The sequence below is a fragment of the Mustela lutreola genome, chromosome 6, assembly GCF_030435805.1.
Source record: "Mustela lutreola isolate mMusLut2 chromosome 6, mMusLut2.pri, whole genome shotgun sequence".
Classification (NCBI taxonomy): Eukaryota; Metazoa; Chordata; class Mammalia; order Carnivora; family Mustelidae; genus Mustela; species Mustela lutreola.
In genome coordinates, this window is record NC_081295.1 from 46,543,303 (window position 1) to 46,564,460 (window position 21,158).

Genomic DNA, 21,158 nt, shown 5'->3' on the forward strand with positions numbered 1-21,158 from the left:
GGCATTCCCTCCCTCCTTCATTTAATAACAAAAAGAAAATCAAAATGACTAAAATCTAGATATTTAGTGTTCTATTTGAACCCAGAGTCATCCCACCCCCCACAAAGAACCACAGAAACTAAGAATTTTGTGGATAAAGTATGTGCTTCATTTAGTAATATAATCAAGTTCTCATATTAAGTCAGTCTTTATTCTAAAACCATGAGCTGTGTATAAACTGCACATTGAATAAGTATGTACTGCTTATTGGTGACATATACACATACTAGCTTTATAAAATGTGGTAGCTAGCTTCCAGGATAGCCTCCAATGATCCTCAACTCCTGATATTCCTTCTCTTGTATAATTACCCTCCTACTCAAAATCACTGCTGGTCTATGTGCTGTCTCTTGGATCACTTATTCTGGGGCAACCTAGCCTTTATGTGATAAGGACACTTAAAGGAGCCCTATGGGGAGAAGCTTAGGCCTTCCTTCAACAGCCAGAAATAACCTGCTACTATGTAAGTGAACCACTTTGGAAAGGGGTTCTCTGATTCCAACTGAACCTAAAGATGACTGCAGTCCAGGCCACTCTCTGAACTGTAACCTCACAAAACTTAAGCCAGCACCTCACAGCCAAACTGTTCCCCAATTCCTTTTTGAAAGAAACTATTTACTGCTTTATATCACTACATTTTGAGATATTCTGTTATACAGCCAAAGAGGACTAGATAGATATTGTCAAAAAACATTTAAAATTTTTTGAGTATAGTTGACACACCATGTTACATTAGTTTCAGGTGATGGGACAGGTTTACATGTTATGGTACGCTCACCCCAAGTGTAGCTACCACCTGTCACCATACAGTGCAGTTACAGTATCACTGACTATATTTCTCAAGGTATACACTCTACTCCCATGTTTATTCACTCCATAACTGGAAGCCTGCATCTCCCCTACCCTTCATTCATTTTTGTGGATCCTGTCACCCTCTCCCCCTCCTATATCCATCAGTTCTCAGTATTTTTATAGGTCTGATCCTGTTTGTTCATTCGCTTCTTTAGACTCCTGGTATGCGTGAGATCACATGGTATTTGTCTTTTTTTCAGTCTGATTTATTTCACTTTACACAACATCCTTTAGGTCTATCCATTTTGTTTCAAATGGCACAATCTCATTCTTTTTATGTCTGTGTAATTTTCTGTTGTGTGTATGCACCACATCTTCCTTACCCATTCTTCTGGCAGTGGACACTTGGGTTGTTTCTGTATCTTGGCTATTACAACTAATGCTGCCACAAACACAGGGATGCATATATCTTTCTAACTCATGTTCTCATTTTTTTGGATAAATACCCAGGGGGATTGCTGGATCATATGGTATTTATGTTTTTAAATTTTGAGAACCTCCATACTCTTTTCCACAGTGACTATACCAACTTGCATTCCCACCAACTGTACATGAAGTTCTCCTCTCTCCACATCCTCACCAACACTTATTACTTCTTGTCTTTTTGATTTTAGCTGTTTTGGCAGGTGTAAGGTGATATCTCATTGTAGTCCTGATTTGTGTTTCCCTGATGATTACTTATGTTGCGCATCTTTTCATATAACTCTTGGCCATCTGTATGTCTTCTCTGGACAACAGTCTATTCAGGTCCTCTGCCCATTTTTTAATTGGATTGTTTGGGGAGGGGTTTTTGGTGCCAAGTTGTATAACTTCTTTATAATTTTGGACATTAACCCCTTATTGGATATAAAGCTGGAGGTATCACTATTCCAGATTTCAAGAAATATTACAAAGCTGTAGTAATCAAAGCAGTATGGTACTGGCACAAAAACAGACACATCAATGGAAGTGAATAGAGAGCCCAGAAATAAACCCACACATACATGATCAGTTAGTCTATAACAAAGGAGGCAAATATACAATGAGGAAAAGTTTCTTCAATAAATGATGCTGGGAAAATGGGATGGATACATGACAAAGAGTGACACTGGACCACTTTCTAATACTCATACAAAAAAATAAAATGGATTGAAGACCTAAATGTGAGACCTGAAACCAAAAAAATCCTAGAAAAGAACAAAAGTAGTAATTTCTCTGACATTGACCAGGGTAAGTAACGTTTTCCTAGATAGGTCTTCTTTGACAATGGAAAAACAAGAAGTAACTACTGGGACTACATCAAAATAAAAACCTTTTGCACAGTGAAGAAGTCGATCCCCAAGAAGGCAACTTACTGAATATTTACTTTTTAAACCAAAACCTCTATAACTTAAACATAATAAAAACAGCAGTTATCACATCACACAGGCAACCTCAAATTAATAGAATGAGGTAGGCTTGGGGCACAATGCTTTGAAGACAGCCTTCCAATAAAATGACAGGTGCCATAAAAATAATCATGTTGCTGGAATCCCATTTTGGGCTTCAGGGTGGACTCCTGACTAATTGGTGGTAACATTTACGGAACTGCTGGTATACAATATGGAAGTCATTTTCTTCCAAAATGACAGACACAAACTTTAAAGCAAGTACTATATTCTATTTCTCTCCCCCTACAGAGAAAAACTTCTGTCCAGGAAATTTTAAAATCAAGACAATGTAAGACATGTGTTAAGTGTATATGAAAAGCCACTGTGCAAAGTACATCATGTTGAAGACAAGCAGAAAGCATAACAGCAGACTAGGACTGCATCTGTGGTATACAATATAGAAAAGTTCCAGCTACTTGGAAAATCTGACTGATTACACTAACACATATTCTAAGGGTTTCAAGTAGCTTATATAGCCCACATACACAAAAGCAAATGGTTATTTACCTGTATAACTTAAAGGACTAAAACTGCTATGTTTTTATAGTTTTTCTGATTACTTGTTGTCAGTTGTTACTTTCAAATGCAAGAGTTTATCAGCACCGCTTCTATTCTGCAGCTTTATTTTATAGTAGAGACAGGAAAGAAACTACTCGTTTGGGTGAAAGCTCTTTTAATAAAGACTATTCATCAAGAGGGCTCTCTTCTTACTTCCAAATAAAGGTTGTATCCCAGAACCTTAGATTAACAGCAATCTGACCTCTGGCTGAGTAGCAAATTATTGTGTATACTCATAAACCTAGTATTACCATTCAGGTAAATTATTTTTTTAGAAAACAGAAACACCAAACTAAATGGTCTATTCACCTGAACTCCTTGTTCATGAACACAAAATAACAGTAATTTAAACATTAAGCTCACAATACATACATAGGCCTGAAAATAACTACAGCAAGTTGAAATACAGGACATATTTTACAGAACAGGAGCAGGGCATTTATTTTCCTGACTATTCACGTTAAACTGTTTCCATGAGAGAGGAGAATTTTTCATTACCTCAGAAGCAAAAAAAAAAAAAAAACAAAACAAAAAAAACCACCAAAAAAACAAAAGGCCAGAAATGTCTTCTATAGGATGGAAATATTAAAATCCAACTCAAACTTAAAAAGTGATGAAAGGAAGAAGTAAGGGAGATATGATATTCTCTTAAGCTTATTACCTTATCCATCCTTACAGGAGCTTTGCCAGATGAATATATTACCAACATTTCATCACTACTGAATCAACAGTCATCACTTTGTCATATAAAAGGTTTCCACTGATTTTTAGATTTCTTCAGATTCAAAGGTTTATCTTATAGCTATCATATCCTAATAATAAAAAGGTGGATGTTAAAAAAAAAAAAAAAGTGGATGTTTTATTTGGAAAAGTAACATTAACAACATTAAAAACATTTTTGAAAAAAAAAAAAAGACTTATCTAATTCAATAATGACCATTTAGTCTTTTTATTGCATTTTTGAAGTTAACTCTAGTATACCTTTTAATTGGCAATTTAGGTTTTATTTCCCAATTCTTTCACAGATAAAGTTCTAAGGAATTTTCAGCCCTGATTAATTCTGTGTCTTCCCAAATTTTGGCCACCCATCAGATGTGAGATGATTTTATGGGGCCCAAGGAGAGGGCTAAGCGACACTGAATCAGTAAAGAATTTATTCCCTCTTCGTTCTGTTGTAATGCCTCTGACTGCATCAGGAAGTTCTCAGATTAATGGCAGAATGTTATCAACACCTCTGTAATTCTTGCTAATCTCCCTTTTAAACAAGGAAAGCAAGTTTTTGAGTTTAAGTTTTGGCTCAAGAGTGTTCAGTAGCCAGTAGTTTCTAACATGTAAAAAGTTTTGTTTTCATTATTTTCAACTTTACATCTACTTTCTATTGATAGTGATATTTTTTCCTTTATGGTGATTATTTCAATTTTTCATTAAAAATTATATTAATAACTACAAGGATATAAAGAAATACAAAGAAAGCAAGGATACAGGAAATACGCAGATATGGCCAAAATTTTGAAGATGATGTAAGAATGACTAACATTTGAGAAATAGTACACTTACCCATTTGGTCAAGAAATAAATATAAGTGCCTACCATGAACTATGAGCATACCATTGGTTTATTCACCAAGGAGAGAAAAGAAGATAAACTCTGACAGGAAAGTTAGAAGAGAAGAAAGTTACTTTAAAATGAGGTAATCAAAAAAGGATTCACAGACAAGGTGGCACTGGAGCTAGAACAGTATGATGTGGACATGCCAAGACATGCAGCATGCATTTGAAGAAAGCAAAAGCACAACACAGGCCTGAGTGGTGTTATGTTCTAAATCGTGATTGTGCTGGTGGTTACCTTGGTGTGTATATAATGTACACATAAAATGAATGCACCTTATCTGTAATTTCTTCCTTAAATCTGGTATGTCTTTGACCGATGCAATTAAGAATTACTGAGGTTTTAGGCTTCAATAGATTGGGGGGGAGGCAGTAAAAAGGTAAATACAATAAAAGGAAATCATCATTTAAAGGCAATGGAATCAAAATACTTATTTTTATATCATAAATTTTCAATAAAAACTGTAAGCTATTACACAAAACTTGTAGCTCTATACTTTCAACAGTTCCATTTCAGGGAGAAAATTTACCTGAATTAAGTGTCATCTATTAAATGTATTGTTCCCATCTCTGTCCCCCCTCAAACAAAGGAGCATGTTAATAGCACTCACTCCTAACAAAGTAACAAAGAATAGACTAAAGTGGCCATACTGGCTGTGTGCTAGTGACATCTGACAGAATTTAGCAAAATAATTTAAGATTGTATTCAATACTTAGATCCTATTTGTAAGCAACTCAGAAAGGACTGCCTTAGAATTTGTTTTAACCTTGAACTCGTTCCAATGACCTAAGCTCTTAAAATTTAGTTATTAATTATTAAGTACATTTCAAGTGGCTTTTATTACATTTCATAGTTTAAGCACTCACGATGAGAGAGGGAACTCAGGCATAGTAAAAATAATGTTATTATCAACAAGTCTTCTTGGAACTTTATAATGCCATTCTCAATAAAATCAATGACTTAACCATAAAACCAAATCCAAAATGTGAATTAATTATGGTTATAGAAAAGCATCAAGAGATCAGAAAAAAAAAAAAAAAAAAGATAGTCTTCCTCTGCCATAAATGAAAGCATTAAAGTGCACTGAAATCTATGTGCATCCTTCATGTTTTACTAAGGAAAAACAAGCCTTTTGTTACATCAGTAACAAAAGTAACATGCGTTGCCCTATGTGCTTATGCCACAGAAAGCTTAAACTAAAAGCAGGAAAGCATAATGTAGGGAATTTTAGAGCTGAAGGAGACCCGGCTCAAATATAGGCACTCCCAACTCATGAGAATTCGATTTACAATTTTTCGCAGTGGCAGCAAGCCTCAGCCCCTAGTCAGCCCTGCCATCATGAGGGTAAACAACTCATTCTTTATCCACACAATCATTCAGTTTTTCACTTTCAGTACAATATTCAATAAATTACATAACATATTCAAAACTTTTGTAGTAAAATGAGCTTTGACAGATTTTGCCCAACTATAGGCTAATGTAAGTATTGTGAGCAGGTGTAACATAGGTTAGACGTATTAAATGACTTTTCAAATTACAACATTTTCAATTTATGATGGGCTTATCAGGACATAACCCCCATCATAAAGTGAGGAAGATCGGTACAGCAATTTTCAAATTGGTATTCTATGTAATTATATTCTAGATGTTAACAGGCTGGTCATGAGAAAAGTCTTTCTGGCCAGGTGAGACTACTTTAAGCCTATATGCTCCCAAATTATTTGTCATGGAGCACTGTTTTGGGGGCAGTAAAGCGGTTCCTAGATTGAAAACAGGGTTCAAGGAACATCAGTTTGGAAAACTCTGATCTTACGAAATTCCCTTAAGCGGATGACAAAACTGAGGCCTAGAGAGATCACATCTGGTTAGCTGGAGAAGAAAGCAAGCAAACAAGATCTTTTATTCCCAGGCCAGAGCTCTTTCCACCACTTTAACTACAAAATAAGGCTCTTCAAACTGTATGTAGTCAAACATTTAATTTATGCTTAACATTTCGGTTATGGTGTCACATTTTCTGGTTTGTATATTAACTTGGGCATTTTTAGTTCTTCAAGAAATGGGTTCCTAATAATTAGATACACCCGGAGATGTACTATTGTTTAGTACTAATGAGGAATGATTTCGTTCAGAGTGGCAGCATCAAGGAATCACTGAAATAAAGCATCTATACTACAACTGGTTTTAATTTACTCTTGTTACAACTTCTGTCAGCTCAACTGTCACTTTGTTATTAGGTGGTGAATTTCTTAGCATTTAACGTCCTCATATGCTGTCCATGAGAACATAGGAGACCCGTCTGCGTAGAAGAAAGCCAACAACATCGAAATTGAGAGATTTTTGTGTTTCTACAGTTCTGGGCTTATTTGTCAGGCAAACACTTGGTTTCTTATCCTTTTGGTAATTAATAAAAAAAATGTTGATTGCTTTAACTAAGTCTCCAAATCAGATTATCACAATGTTTCTCCAACTCCAGAGAACGAGAAGATAGTGTCAGAAACACAATTCGTTCAGCTTTCCAGTAGTTGTGCACCACTCCCCCTCCCCTACCTCAGGGTAGGGAAGGCAGGACGAGACCAACAAGTAACTATTGTTAGGCTGCAACTTTAAAAGGCTTGAGAATCAAAGGTGATAATGGTTAACAACTTCCGTATGACTAACCCGACTTCCTCTAATAAACTTCTGCACTCCTTTCCAACCCCCCACATGGAACATTAACTATGGCAGGCATTCTTGTCTCCTCAATCTTAAAAGAACCCACCAGATGAAGGAGACCGCACGAAGCCAGGATTCCACCAACAAAGAGGTCACTCCGCGCGCCTTTATCTCACAGGTGCGACCTCCACCCCAACCTTGCGCGCCGCAGGGCCCCAGCGCAGGAGGGTCGGAAGCAGCCACCCCTGCCTGGGACCGCCCTCGAGCCTCCGCCCGGCCCCGACCCGCCCATCCCCGCGCAGCTCCAGTCTCTCCGGAAACCGGAGGGCTGCCGGCCGGTTTCCAGGCTCCAGGCGGGGCCAGGGCGGCAACACCCCCGACGCCACAGCAGACTGCCCCGCGGGGCGTCCCCGAGGCTCCGGAACCAGCCAGGCCGAGGAGGCCGCTCAAGGCCGGCAGCCGGCCACGCGACCGCGCTGGGGGCGGGGACGCTGTTACCTGCCGTGGGCTCGGCCGCTCCCCGCCGGCGCCGCTCTCCTGGCAACCGCGGCAGCGACGCGGAGGCCGGGAGCCGAAGGGCCTAGTGACAGCTCCCAGCGTGCACTGCGCCCGCGCCCACGCTAGCGTCGACGTCGACGGCCCGCGATCCCCGCCCCCGGTCCGTGCCTCTCCTCCCGGCGCAAGCTGTTGCCACAGCGCCCTCAAGCGGACGGTCGGGGAAGCCGAAGACCATTCGGATGGGCCTGGAAAGGGAATAGCGGATGTTTTCAACTCGCCAGCGCCAGCCACATCTTAATGGAGAGTTGGAAGGAATGCTAGGAATTGAGAACAGCTTTTATATATTATTTAAACAGTTATTTAAGTGTTATTTAAACGATTCCTCAATATTTCATATGGGGAGCTTGAAGCCCAGAGAAGTTGGGAGACTGATGAAGTTAGCAGATAAATAGTTGTCATCAGGTTTAGAAATATTTTGAGTTTATGTCTCTCTAAATCATGTAGTCACTATAAGGAAGATTGCATTGTGTTACCTAAACCGTAGGGTCAAAGGAAAAAAATTGTTTTTTGCAAATGTGTATATGAAATATATGTATAACATATGTTATATATATAATATAGACAGAAGTGTATATATGAAATATATATATGAAATACAGCAATATAGCAATCTTTAAAAATAATCAAACACCCAAGTATGAAGACCATGCTGTGCTAAGACAAATATTTCCATACAATGTGGCAGCATTTAAGACTTAATAGCTTTGAGAACTAAAGGTGGAAGGTATTAGGAGTTGAAATCATCACTCATGATCACCATTATTTGAGGTGGAATAGTAATAAACTTAATTCTTTTTGCTGCATTGTTACCTCCATCCATGATTTTGAATTACTGTGGTGGATACAGGAATTTGTGAAGCACCACAATAAAGTTTACGAACTGCAGATACTGATTTCAGAAAATTTGTCTTAAAATAGTATCTCTAGGGAAGTGGATTTGTTATTTGGAAAATCTTCCTACTAAGAGGTTGTCAATAAACATGATTTTATGAAGACACGTCATCACTGTTTCTGTTTTTAAAACCTAAACAGTCTCTTGGTTTTTTGTTTGTTTTTTTAAGATTTTATTTTTAAGTAATCTCTGCACCCAACCTGGTCTCGAACTTAACAACCTGGAGATCAAGCCTCCAATGCTCCACTGACCAAGCCCCGAGCCCCCTGTTTTTAAAGAATTCTTTTAAAGAATCCTTCTAAGTTTACCACCCTAGCCTTAGATCTTAATATTACCCTATTTTAAGCATTCCCACCACCTTTTAAGTACTTACATTTTAATAGATCCTTTTCTTTACTAGGTGAAACTTTGTGAAATTATCTTCTAGCACCAATAACATTATGACTTCTGTCAATCAGTTTCTACTTCTATGAAACGTGGCGACTGTTAATGTACCTGTGGAATCATTCTCATCTTCCTTTTTTTCCCAAAGACTACAGGAATAGCTAATCTTGTGATTCATGGTACTGGATTTACCCGCACACTCTTATGTAGATAACAGAAAACCTTTAAAAAAAATTTATTTATTTTTTTATTGAATGAGAGAGAGAGCAGAGGGGAGAGGGTCAGAGGGAGAAGCAAACTCCCCGCTTAGCAGGCAGCCTGAGGCAGAATCCTCCTTGATCCGCAGGGCCCCGGGATCATGACTCAGCCAAAGGCAGTTGCTTAACCAACTGAGCCACCCAGGTGCCCCAAGATAAGAGAAAACATTTTTGCAACTGTTTCTATCTTAGAGCCAATTGTGTCTAAATGCAGAAGTTATGTCAGGTCAATCCCGGACATTCGTTGCCTCAAACAGTGGAGAGCTACCAAAGAACTGACACGGTTCGTAAAAAAGATACCATAGTTGATTTAAAAATGAAACAAGATTGTGTTTGGGGGGAATATATCTGCTCTCCAACCTTCTGGGGTCAGGGCCCTTCTATATCTTCTCCTTCCATCATCCCCCTCCCCTCCAGCCTCATTCTGACACCTGTACTAGGCTCGGATTTTTTTTTTTAATATGTTATTTATTCATTGGACAGACAGAGATCACAAGTAGGCAGAGAGGCAGGCAGAGAGAGGGGGGAAGCAGGCTCCCCACTGAGCAGAGAGCCCGATGCGGGGCTCGATCCCAGGACCCTGGGACCATGACCTGAGCTGAAGGCAGAGGCCCAACCCACTGAGGCACCCAGGTGCCCCTCGGCTCGGATTTTTAAGGTCACTTCCTGGCCGACTACCGCGCCGGGCCACGCCCACAAGAGGAAGCGGGGAGGACCGTTTGTCTCTCGCTGCTCCACCTTGGTCGGCGCTCCGACTCCGGCAGGGACGTGAAAACGCTCACGCCCCCAGGTCGAGTTCTCGCGGCAGCGCGTTCTCCGCCCGGCAGGCGGCGCTGTGGGCTGGCGGGCTGTGTCGGCCAAGGATCGGGTCCCGGACGCGCGCCCGGCCGCCGCCGCAGGGCCGCCACAGCCGCACGTGCAACCGCGTCGGGCCCTGCGGACCCCTATTCCCCTGAACCTGCGCCTGGGCGCCGGCTATGGCGGCCGCTGCGGCGGGGACGCGCGTGTTCCTGGAGGTGCGGAGACGGCTGCAGAGCGCGCTGCTGATCCTGGGGTAAGGCCGGCGCTGGGCGCGTGGGCAGCTGGGCGCGGCGCGTAGCCGCCTTTCTGCTGCGTTCCGCTGTGTTTCTGCTTGTCCCGGAGCCTCCGTCTCCCTCCAAAGGGCGGAGTTTCTTTCCAATGGCTTAGAGCCTGTCATTTCCTCAAAGTGGAGTTTCCCCCTCCCACCCCTCGTGCTTTTGTTCCCCCAGTAATCTCGGCATCACCTGGGAGCTTTTTTTAGAAATGCAGAGTCTCAGCCCCACGCCAGACCTGCAGAATCAGAATTTATATGTTATCACGCTTTCCAGGACTCAAGATACACACTAAAAAGTCTGAGGCGCACTGATGTAAAGTAACAGTGCCAGGCTTTTCCAAAAACAGTGCCCCCCACCCCCAAAAAAGTGCCTTGCCTGCTTCTTTTGGGGGATCCTCACTAGAGGATAAGGTCCAGTGTGAGAGCTTCCTGTTTGGTGCGTAAACTCGGGTTGGTCCTCGCCTCCCCCCTCGCCCCCACGCTGTTGTCTGCAGCAAAACTGACCCGTCCACTGAACGACGAACAAAGCGTGCAGACTTCTTATTGGAGCTCATTCTTGCATTCGCGTTCCGCGTTCCAATGAGAAGTCACCGTACGTTTCACTTGTTATTCACTACACCTGCAGGAAACTTTTAGGAGGAAAGTTCCCTCGTTTGCTTGGTAGTATGTGGCCCCCTCGAGTATTCCCTTGTGACTGCCGTGTCAAAGAGAGTAAGTTAGATGTTAAAATCCTGGAGCTTTGACTACTCGGGGCCGCTCAAGAGGTAGGCTGATGCTTTTCCTTAATCGGCCTTTTCCTTCAATCCTCCAGGTATAGGTGTGGCAGTTTGGGGTTTGGCAGGAGAACGGAGTTCAAATCCTGGCTTCTTCGCAGGAGCAGAATCGTTTAATCTGTTTTTTCAGTTGTCAAATATGGATGATATTTATTATTTTCTTCTTTCTCTTTTGTTTCTCTGTTTCTCCCTCTCCATCTTAAATCATAGATGCAGGTAAGTATCTCCAATTACAGTCCACTTTGTAGGGTTATGAGGAGCCCCAAACTTAGCAAAACAAGAGCAAGACAAAGTCCCTACGTCCTGTCATCGAAGGGGACCCTCAAAGTTTCTCTGGGTTACTCTCCTGTGTTTAAGCAAGTGAAGAAACCTGACTTTGCTAGACTACTAGTTTATCCCTAATGGTCTTTGGCTGTTGAGTTTTATCACCAACTTGCCTCTCAGGAAAACAAAAGCAACCACTCTTGATTTCACTCAATAAGGATTGGTTTTGCTACTTCATGAACTGTATATAAAGGATTTCATACTGTATGTACTTTTTTGTTTCTGGCTGTTTTCCATCAACAGTGCTTCTGGGATTCCTGTTTTATCTGTGTCTATTTTTCTCTGAGTAATTTTCTACTGTATTAATAGACAATTACCCATTCTGTTACTGGATATTTTGTGTGTTTCTAGAACTTGAATATTAAGAATAAAGTTGCTATAGCATTTTAGTTGACATACATTTCATTTCTCCTAGGTAATTACCTAATTCTATTATGGTGTAAAGTCGCATTGTCATTTTAGTTTGCACTTCCCTGATTAATAATGTTGAGTATCTTTTCATTTGCTTTTTGGTCATTCATACGTGTTCCTTTGGAAAGTGTCTTCTAATTTTTTGCCATTATAAAAAATCAGGTTTTTCTTATTGTTGAATTTAAAAACTTCTTTCTAGTATCTGGAAATAAGACCTATCTTATTTATGCCTTGTGAATATGTGAACACTTGCTCCCAGTCAGAAATTTACCTTTTCATTTTCCTAATAGTTTCTTTTCAGGAGCAGGAAATTTTAATTATAACAAACTTCAATTTATTGCATTTTTTTCTTTAATGGTTAGTGTTGTCTGTATCTTAAGAAATCTTTACTTACCTCAAGGTTGTAAAATTTTTCCTATGTGTTATATAGTTTTAACTTTTATATTTAAGTGAAATTCATTTCTTGTGTTTGGAGTGAGATAGAAGCCAAATTTCATTTTTTTTTTTTTTCCTATAAGGATATCTGATAGTTCCATCACCATTAGTTTAAAAGAGTGCTATTTCTCCCATTGAAATAACACAATGTCTTTGTCAGGAAACCTTTGACTGTACTGTTTGTACTGTTTGGCATCATGTATGTCTTTCTTTCCTTTTACTGTTTAACATATGCCTTTATATATAAATATTTAAAATCCTATGCTGAGTGGAGTGTTTCTGAGTCCACTCTGACAGTCTCTGCATTTTAATTAAACTTTTTAGTCTGTTTACAATTAGTGTAAATGGTATGATTGAGCTTTATTCTTGTTCCTAATCTTAAATGTTTCTAGCATTTTATGACTAAGTACAATGAAATTGACCTTTGGCAAATTTATGTGGTAAATTGCATGGTTCCTTTCTATTCCTACTTTACTACAGGTTTTGATCGTGAATAGATAACTATTTTCTGTATGATTTGTACATGTACTGTGATTTCATTTTTTTTCCTTTCATATTTACATCTGTGAATTGCATTAGAAAAATATTTTGTTAAGCCATCTTAGTATTCCTGGGGTAAACCTTGGCCGTTCATTTATTCAGTGCACAGATGTTTACTGAGTTCCTCTTCCAGTGCTGAAAGCTCAGATTCTAAGTGCTGGGTATCCAACTGTGAGCAGTGACAATAGCAAAGACAAAAATTCTTGGCTGTTGTTGAGCTTTTGGTCTAATGGTAGCGGTGGATGAGAGGTAAGCAGAAATTATACAAAATAAATAAAATATATATGATATTGAAAGGAGATAAGTACATAGAAAAAATAAAACAAAAAGGGATAGGAAGAAAAATTATAACCCCTTATTTCCAGTGAAAAAGCAATACTTGAGTAATGAACCAAAAGGGGAGAGGTTTAGAACTATATAATATCTGATGAAAGACTGTTTCCCTCTAAGAGAACAGCAAGTACGAAGAGGTGCCAAGTTCAGAGAGATGTGGGTGGGCTGGTGGAGCACATAGTAAATGGTCTTACCAAGAGGTATGTTAGTAAATGTTTAACAACCTGCATTCTTAGAAAACCAATGAAACTAACAAGAAATCTTCCCAATTTGTAGCATTTACTGATTCCTGTGGTGGAGATAGTCTTTCACCATGGATGATGTCAGGCAAGTGATGTCAACTATTTTGCAAAATCCCTGGAATTTTAACAACTGTCTCCAGTATATCTGTGGGTCTTATGGGCCACGGAAAGAATTTTAGCTTGTAATCAAAGTTTGATGGGAAGTCATTGGATAGTTTCAAGCAGGGTGTGGTATCTGAAAGAATGTAAGTACATGGTGAAGGAAGCCTCAAGTATGTAAAAGCTGTGGACAATTAGTGTCTCAAACAATTTATTTTTGGACAGCCTCAACCTTGAGAATAAGTTATGGTCACTCCTGAATACATTATTGGGGATTTCCTACAAATAAGAACATTCCGGGGCACCTGGGTGGCTCAGTGGGTTAAGCCTTTCCCTTCCACTCAGGTCATGATCTCAGGGTTCTGGGATCGAGCCCTGCATCTGGCTCTCTGCTCAGCAGGGAGCCTGCTTCCCCTTCTCTCTCTGCCTGCCTCTCTGCCTACTTATGATCTCTCTCTGTCAAATAAATAAATAAAATCTTAAAAAAAAAAAAAAAAAAAGAACATTCCCCTGTAACCACCATGCAACCTTCAACGCTGGGGAATATGTTACAACCATCTTACACTAAGACCTTACTCAAATTTTGCCACATGTCTACATAATGTCTCTAATAGTAAAAGAACACAGTTCAGAATCATGCATTGCATTTCATTGTCATGTTTCCTTAGTCTCTTAAAATTGGAAGAGTTCCTCAGTTTCCCTTGACTTTCACAATCTTGACGCTTCTGAAGATTACCGCCTAATTATTTTGTGGAATATCCTTGCCTCAAGATTGGGTTCAGATTATATATCTCTGGCAGGAATATCACAGAAGTGATGCTGCATTCTTATTACATCCTATCAGGTATCACATGATTTTGCCTTATTCCATTAAAGTTCATGTTAACTTTGAGCACGTGGATAATGTCTGCTGTCGCCATTATAAAGTTACTCTTTTTTTTTCTCTTAAGGGCTGTAACATTTTTATTTAGGAAAAGATTTAGTGTGAAGCTATAATGGTTCAACTTAAACCATCCCTTTTTAAATAGAGGAGTTAATGCAAAATATTTTTCCTTGTCTATGAAAATGAAATTGAACAGTATTTTAATGATAAGGAAATACAAGCATACACTTTAAACTAGCCAATGTGCACTGTCATAAAAGAAATAGGATGCTCTTTCCCTTCCCCTCCCTCAGCCATTCAAAGAAGAGAAGAATACTGCAAACTTTAGGAACCCTACCTACTACCATCAGAGTAACTACAGAACAAGGGGAGCGCAGGATGAAACTATTTCTCTATATTCCAGAAGGCAGAAGCTTGGGTGCTCTGGCTTAAAAGTAAAAGCACAGGCAGGCAAAAGCTCAATGCACATCAGAACAGGGCCTCGGTAAAGTTGTCTGACTGGATTACTGCTTTTACAGGAAAGAAGAAAGACGAATATGTAGTGGAGTAAACACACACACACACAAACATAAACCTTTTGTCACATTTACAGGAATGCAAACCTCTTGTATTCCCACGCTTATGGGTAGTTTTGATATACACTGCAAAGAGCTTCAGTATTCAGGAAGAATGTTATAAGGTTGACAAAGGACACGAGAATTCTTCATGCTTCTGATATCAGATTTGTTGAGTCCAATAGCAAGTTCTAACGCTTCCTACTCTTAACTGATTCAGTCGGGCAAGACTCTTTTTCTCTTTATATTCCATAAGTATTAATTGGAGAAGTCCATTGCAACTATGTGTAAATACCCTTGTTCCTCATCAGATTTGCATTTTATTCATTCATTTATTTACATCAGCATGGACCCATGATCTTTTATTCATTGGGTTACATTTTTTTTTGCTCATGTTATACCAGATGTGTCTGGGGGAGTCCCTTCAAGAGGATTTTAATATGTTCCTATTATTCTTTTTTAAAAATGTTCTTTTTTAACATGTTCCTATTATTCTTTGATTAATTTTCTTTCTTTGCACAGCAACGTGTTCCAGGCTTATCTCATTCTTTTCCTGTTCCATCCCTGGATGTAGTTATTTTTTCAAGGAATGTTATTTTGTTTTGTGTATGTTCATTTGTTTTAAAGTGGAAAATCACCAGGGTGCCTGGGTGGCACAGCTGGTTAAGCATCCAACTCTTGATTTCTGCTCAGGTCTCAGTGTCAGGGTCAGGGGATCGAGCCTCGCATTGGGGTCCCTCCTCAATGTGGAGTCTGCTTAAGATTCTTTCCCTCTGCCCCTTCTCAATCTCACACCTGCGTGCGCACATGCTCTCTCTCTTTCTCTCAAATAAATAAACTTAAAAAAAAAAATTAAAGTGGAAAGTGACCTTTAGAAACCAAAATCTAAGCACAAAGTATCCTCATTACTATTGACTGACATGTTACTCTTTCCTCGTGGACAAAACTAGAGTGAGTATGTGACATATACATAATGTTCATGTACAAATGTAGGCACATGTGTTTGTATATCGTAGGTGCATCTACATACATAGACATCTGTATTACTGGACCTCTTTATATGTACATTAAAAACCGTGACTCTACACAGGTGTTTTCAGTTCTGGTCTACCACCATAGGATCCATTCTGATTTTTTCCCTTTCCCTCTTTGTAAGTCTGGTCTCCGACACTGAGAATCCTGGCTTTCGTTATTCTCAGGACTTACATTTATTTAGTCGATTCCCCTCTATGTAAGACATCTCATGCTGGCCTCCTTTGCTGCTTTCCTCCCCCTCCTCAGTCAGTGTTGACACCTTCCTCATCTGGGCTCCTCATTGGGCTCTGTTACAGAATGAATTTTTGTGTGTCCCCTCAAAATTCATGTGTTGAAACCCTGACCCCCAATATGATGGGTATTAAGAGAGATGGGGACTTTGGGAGGTAAGTAGGTTTAGATGAGGTCATGAGGGTGGAACCACCGTGTTGGGATTAGTGCTCTTAAAAGAGGGAATACCAAAGCTGCTTCTCTTCTTCACATTGTGAGGATACGGTGAGGTTGTGGCCGTCTGCAAGCCTGGTAGAGGGCTCTCAAGGAGAACCAAATCCCCTGGTGCCTTGATCTTGTACTTCTCAGCCATCAGAACTATAAGAAATGTGTGTTGTTTAAGCCCCCAGTCTATGGCATTTTGTTTTGGCAGCCTGAGCAGTCTGAGGCAGGCTCTGGAACCCTGAGTTGCCACTCCCACTCCCTTAGACTCCTCATCCCTCTTAACATCTGACATCCCTGCGGGGTGGCTGTCCTAGTGGATGCCCTTCTTCCTCACCTCCACCCCAAGACTGTGGTTCTCCCACACTGTATCGATACCTCCTACCTTACTCAGACCTCTAATGGGCTGAACTTTTCATGAAGGGGAAGAATAGTGGTCAGCCAGAAATGGGGTGGGGCTGAGGCTTAGAAACACAGTTATCGGGGCAACTGGGTGGCTCAGTGGGTTAAGCCTCTGCCTTTGGCTCAGGTCATGATCTCAGGGTCTTGGGATTGAGCCCCACATCGGGCTCTCTGCTTAGCAGGGAGTCTGCCCCCCTCCCCAACCTGTCTTTCTTCCTACTTGTGATCTCTGTCAAATAAATAAATAAAATCTTAACTGTGTTTGTTATCTCCCTTGAGGCACTTCTGGTGCCAATGGCACAGTCCAGTTTGAAAATCAGTGAAGTAGCAAAATGGACAAATTTCTTTAGAAATATCTTTAAATATCTTTAGAGCAATGTTCAGCAAACTATAGCCCATGGGCCAAATCTAACCTGTGGTGTGTTTTAGTACAGTTTATGAACTGAGAATGGATTTTACATTATTTAAAGCATTGTAAAAAATAGAATACATAGTATAATATGCAACAGATCATATATAGCCTGCAAAACCTGAAATATATGCCATCTGGTCCTTCTGACCTCTTCTTCAGAGGATTATTATTTCTTAAACATCAATTCTTAAAACTAGACTTTGGACTCTGGGGCACCTGGGTGGCTCAGTCTGTTAAGCATCTAACTCTTGATCTTGGCTCATGTTGTGATCTCAGGGTCATGAGATTGAGCCCCACATTGGGCTCTGCACTAAGCGTGGAGCCTGCTTAAGGTTCTGTTTCTCTCTCTCTCTCTTCCCCTCCTCCTGCTGGTACTCTCTCTTTAATTTAATTTAAGACAAAACAAAACAAAAAAGCTAGACTTTTGACTCAGGAGTTTAAGGTTGTGTTTCTTGGAAAAGACTTAGGTTCTTGCCAGTTAAATACAGGTCCATATGCCTTCAAAAGGAACTAGCCAGAAAATAATCTTAAGATTTTCTAAGGGAAATTAAGAGGCCTAATCAGGATTCACACCTGAACGCATGGTATGATCTCTGTGCTTAGATAATACTCAAGTAGATGGACTGCCTTCTGTGTTTAAGTTATTCTGAGCTGCTGGCCTCTCCCTGCTGTCTACACTTAAAACGGAATCTGAAGGTTCGGTACCTCTGTTACAATGCTAAATGTATTTTAGCTTTATATGAGGACCATTTCTCTATGTCTTCATCACCTGCTGTACTTTTGGTCCCTAGTGGACAGGCAACAGACTGTATTTTACTCTCGATTGCCTATACCAAATGATTTGTGTTTGTAGTAACTTGGACTCGCCAGTTCTTTCATAGTCATACATCACTAGATTGTTTTATTTATTTATTTTTTAATTTTAAAAATTGACAAATTTTTTTCTCCTGTACCTTTTGTTTCATGTAATCCTGGTCTCCTTATCAAAATCCTGTATGTCAAATGACAATGCTTTATTGTAAATAAAATAGTTTATAATTATTTGTAAAAAAGTTGTACAAAATTGTACAAAAAAATTGTTCAAAAAAATTTTGTACGAAAAATTGTAATACTAGTCTTAGAAGCAAGGATATTTCCCTGGCTTATCCACTTACTGTTCAAATAACACTGCTTGACCTGTGATAGGCACTGCAGGCCTCCCTATGCTTCCATAGTACTCCTTATTTATCAGACCAGTACAATGCAGTTTTTGTTTGTTTGTTTGTTTGTTTTGTTTTGACAGCCGTATCTCTTAGAGGGGATAGGGCACTGGGGGCCAGCCCAGGCACTCCCTCTGCACCGCCTTTCACTGGCACTGCTTCCTGAGTCCTGCAGCTTCATCACAATAGGCAGCTCAGGAAGGCTGGAGAAGGGCTCAACGCACAGGGCCTGGAGCCCTTCCACTGGTGGACAGCTGGGTGGAAAGAGCTGGTCAGAAGGCCAGACCCACCCACTGTGCATGTGGCCGCACCATCCAGTTGGTGAAGCCACACTCTCCCAGTGTCTTGTCGTCATCCAGATACTGCTCATCGGATGGCCGCTTGAGGATGTCCTCGAGGATGCACTTCAGCCCGAGCACGGTGCTCCACTCCTTGGTGTCCGTGAAGATGGTGGTCCTATGGTTCTGGATTATGAGGAACCTGTCCCTGGGGTGGTGGGCTGCCCACACCCCCCAACCCCCTCTCACAGTATGGCCTGCTGCTCCTGGCCCTGGCCTGGCCAACACGATGTTTTCAGGCTCCCTTGCGCATTCCTGTTACTTGCCTGTGTCCTACTTGGGGTGGGCGGTGACGGGCAGAGAAGGTATCTTGTTAATGGTTGTAGTCCCAGTACCTGGCAGTTACAGAACTCAAAGAAGCTGTATTGAATGAATGAAAGAGAGATTGAATGAATTTAAGAAACTGTGCTAGGGTCATGGGATGCAAAGATGAAAAAGCCATTGTCTGTTGATGTCTTGAGTCCTCTGACAAAATATTCTAAAGAACAAGTGCCTAATGTACAATAGACCAGCATTAGACTGTGCTGATTCAAAGAACCTGAAGTTGGGGCGATGCTGGGAGGAATTAGTGGGCTTTAGGAAATGGAAGGTGGACGGTGCAAGCAGAATGGCTGTGGGAGCAACCCCAGGAAGGTCCAGGTTGGAGTAGCTACAGGAAGCATTAGGATAGAGAATTGGGGCACAGGATCACTATTAGCAATGGGGGAAAAGTGCACATTTATAAATGCATCATTGCCATAAAAAAAAAGCCAAGAATAAGAAATACATCCCCAAACTTTCATGTTACAGTGACAGTGAAAAGTACTCTCTGACCTGATCGAAATCTTGTATAGAATGACTTCCTTTATGATCCATTCCCTGCTATTCTTTTGGGGGCAGTGACTTTAGACAGTAGACTGTATTGAAGAGAAACAGATCCTTGGCCATTTTTGTCTGTTTTATCCTGTGGTTTTCATCCCTGAGAAGTAATTTTTTGTGTGTTTTGTTTTTAATCACCAGGGAGCCTAAAGAAGGGGGTATGCCCATGGATATTTCTGTAGTGCCGTGCTCACTCCAGGTGAAGACCCCGGAAGGCTGCACAGAGCTCCAGCTTCCAGCAGAGGTCAGGCTCGTGCCTTCCTCCTGCCGAGGACTGCAGTATGTCCCGGGAGAGGGACTGCACCTGCGACTGCAGGTGTGGGCAGAATCTGATGCCAGTGAGTGATCCCAGCGCTCCTGTTTCTGCATTTAGTTGTTCATTGTAGATCAAAGGTGATTTTTTCTTTGAAAAGTTGACCTTTTCCCAGATGAAAAAGCCTGTTCAGCAGCAGCATAGAAAGAGCTGGTCAGAAGGTTCTTTGTCAGCTCTGCCAGTTATTAGCTGTGCAGTTGAGCTTGCTGCTTACTTTTCTAGAGCTTTGTTCAGTGGGCTGGGGGTGAAGGGGTGGTTAGTGGGTTTTTTTTTTTCTTTTAGTAGATTTTATTTTATTTTTTAAAAATATTTTATTTATTTATTTGACAGACAGATCACAAGTAGGCAGAGAGGCGGGGGTGGGGGGAGCAGGCTCCCTGCCGAGCAGAGAACCCAATGCAGGGCTTGAACCCAGGATCCTAGGTTCATGACCTGAGCCAGAGGCAGAGGCTTTAACCCACTGAGCCACCCAGGCGCCCCTAGATTTTATTTTTAGAGTAGTTTTAGGTTCACAGCAAATTAGCAGAAGGCACAGAGATTTCCCACATAACCCCTGCTTTGTTTCTTTAATTGTGAAATTCCAAGCTCACAGCATTGATAGGAAGATGAAATCAGATGGTAGTTGTGCAAGACCTGGTGGAATTTAAAGCGTGACATAGAAATTCATCCAGTCAACAAATACTGCCTTACACTGTGTGCTAGGCTTTGATCTAGGTGCTAGGGATACAGAAGTGAACACTCTCACGTTCAGATAATGAACAAATAAGTTACTCGGATATAGAGAAAAGTGCTGTGGTGAAAGAGGAGCACAATAATGGGGTAGGGAGTGACTAGGGTAAAAGGTGGTCAGGGAAGGCCCCTCTGAGAAGGGACAATATTTGCCCAGAGAACTGAGTGATGGAAATGATCCCATCCATGGAGAAACATTTTCAAATAGAACACTATAGATACAGATTTTGAAATTGAGTTTCATGCATAATTTGATTTTGGTTATTGCTATGCTTGTTATATTTCTAGTATTTTGTTATTGCCAGGTTGAGTCAGTAAGATGGTAGAAATATTTCTCAGAATAACTTATTGAATAAAATTATTGGCTCATTGCATCTCTTCCCATGTAAGCAATGTGCTTTAGAGAATTAAAAATGATGTGAAAAGGGAAAATAGTGTATAACAGACCCGTGAGATGCTCATTATCAGGAAAGGATTATGATTCTTTCAACTGCATTCTGAGACTTCGTGGCTGCCTCATCTATACTAAGCCTTTCATTTGAGCTTCGTGGAGTCTCGAGGT

At 40.6% G+C, this 21,158-nt stretch overlaps 2 protein-coding genes and 1 pseudogene across 20 annotated transcripts in view; 1 reads left to right on the forward strand and 2 right to left on the reverse strand.

Annotated features, from left to right (window-relative positions):
* The window catches only part of DOP1A (DOP1 leucine zipper like protein A), a 105,257-nt gene extending 97,539 nt beyond the window's left edge, over positions 1–7,718 (reverse strand). For 10 of the 12 annotated variants that reach the window (XM_059177194.1, XM_059177191.1, XM_059177195.1 and 7 more), the window contains exons 1-2: positions 7,617–7,687; positions 3,520–3,670 (exon numbers count right to left, since the gene is read on the reverse strand). The gene's annotated coding sequence lies outside the window, so the exon portion shown is untranslated. Of the gene's footprint in view, positions 1–3,519; positions 3,671–7,224; positions 7,354–7,616 lie in introns of those variants that run through there. The other 2 variants (XM_059177186.1, XM_059177187.1) reach the window with 2 other exon arrangements.
* Positions 7,719–9,905: 2,187 nt separating this feature from the next.
* Positions 9,906–21,158, forward strand: part of UBE3D (ubiquitin protein ligase E3D) — a 160,460-nt gene continuing 149,207 nt past the window's right edge. For 3 of the 8 annotated variants that reach the window (XR_009354561.1, XM_059177202.1, XM_059177206.1), the window contains exons 1-2: positions 9,906–10,263; positions 19,696–19,892. Coding sequence is in view for 3 of the 8 variants with exons in the window: in XM_059177202.1 (XP_059033185.1) it covers positions 10,187–10,263; positions 19,696–19,892 (274 nt within the window). In the remaining 5 variants the exon portion in view is untranslated. Of the gene's footprint in view, positions 10,264–10,828; positions 11,049–19,695; positions 19,948–21,158 lie in introns of those variants that run through there. The other 5 variants (XM_059177203.1, XM_059177210.1, XM_059177208.1 and 2 more) reach the window with 5 other exon arrangements.
* On the reverse strand, positions 11,067–19,138 carry LOC131833263 (uncharacterized; annotated as a pseudogene).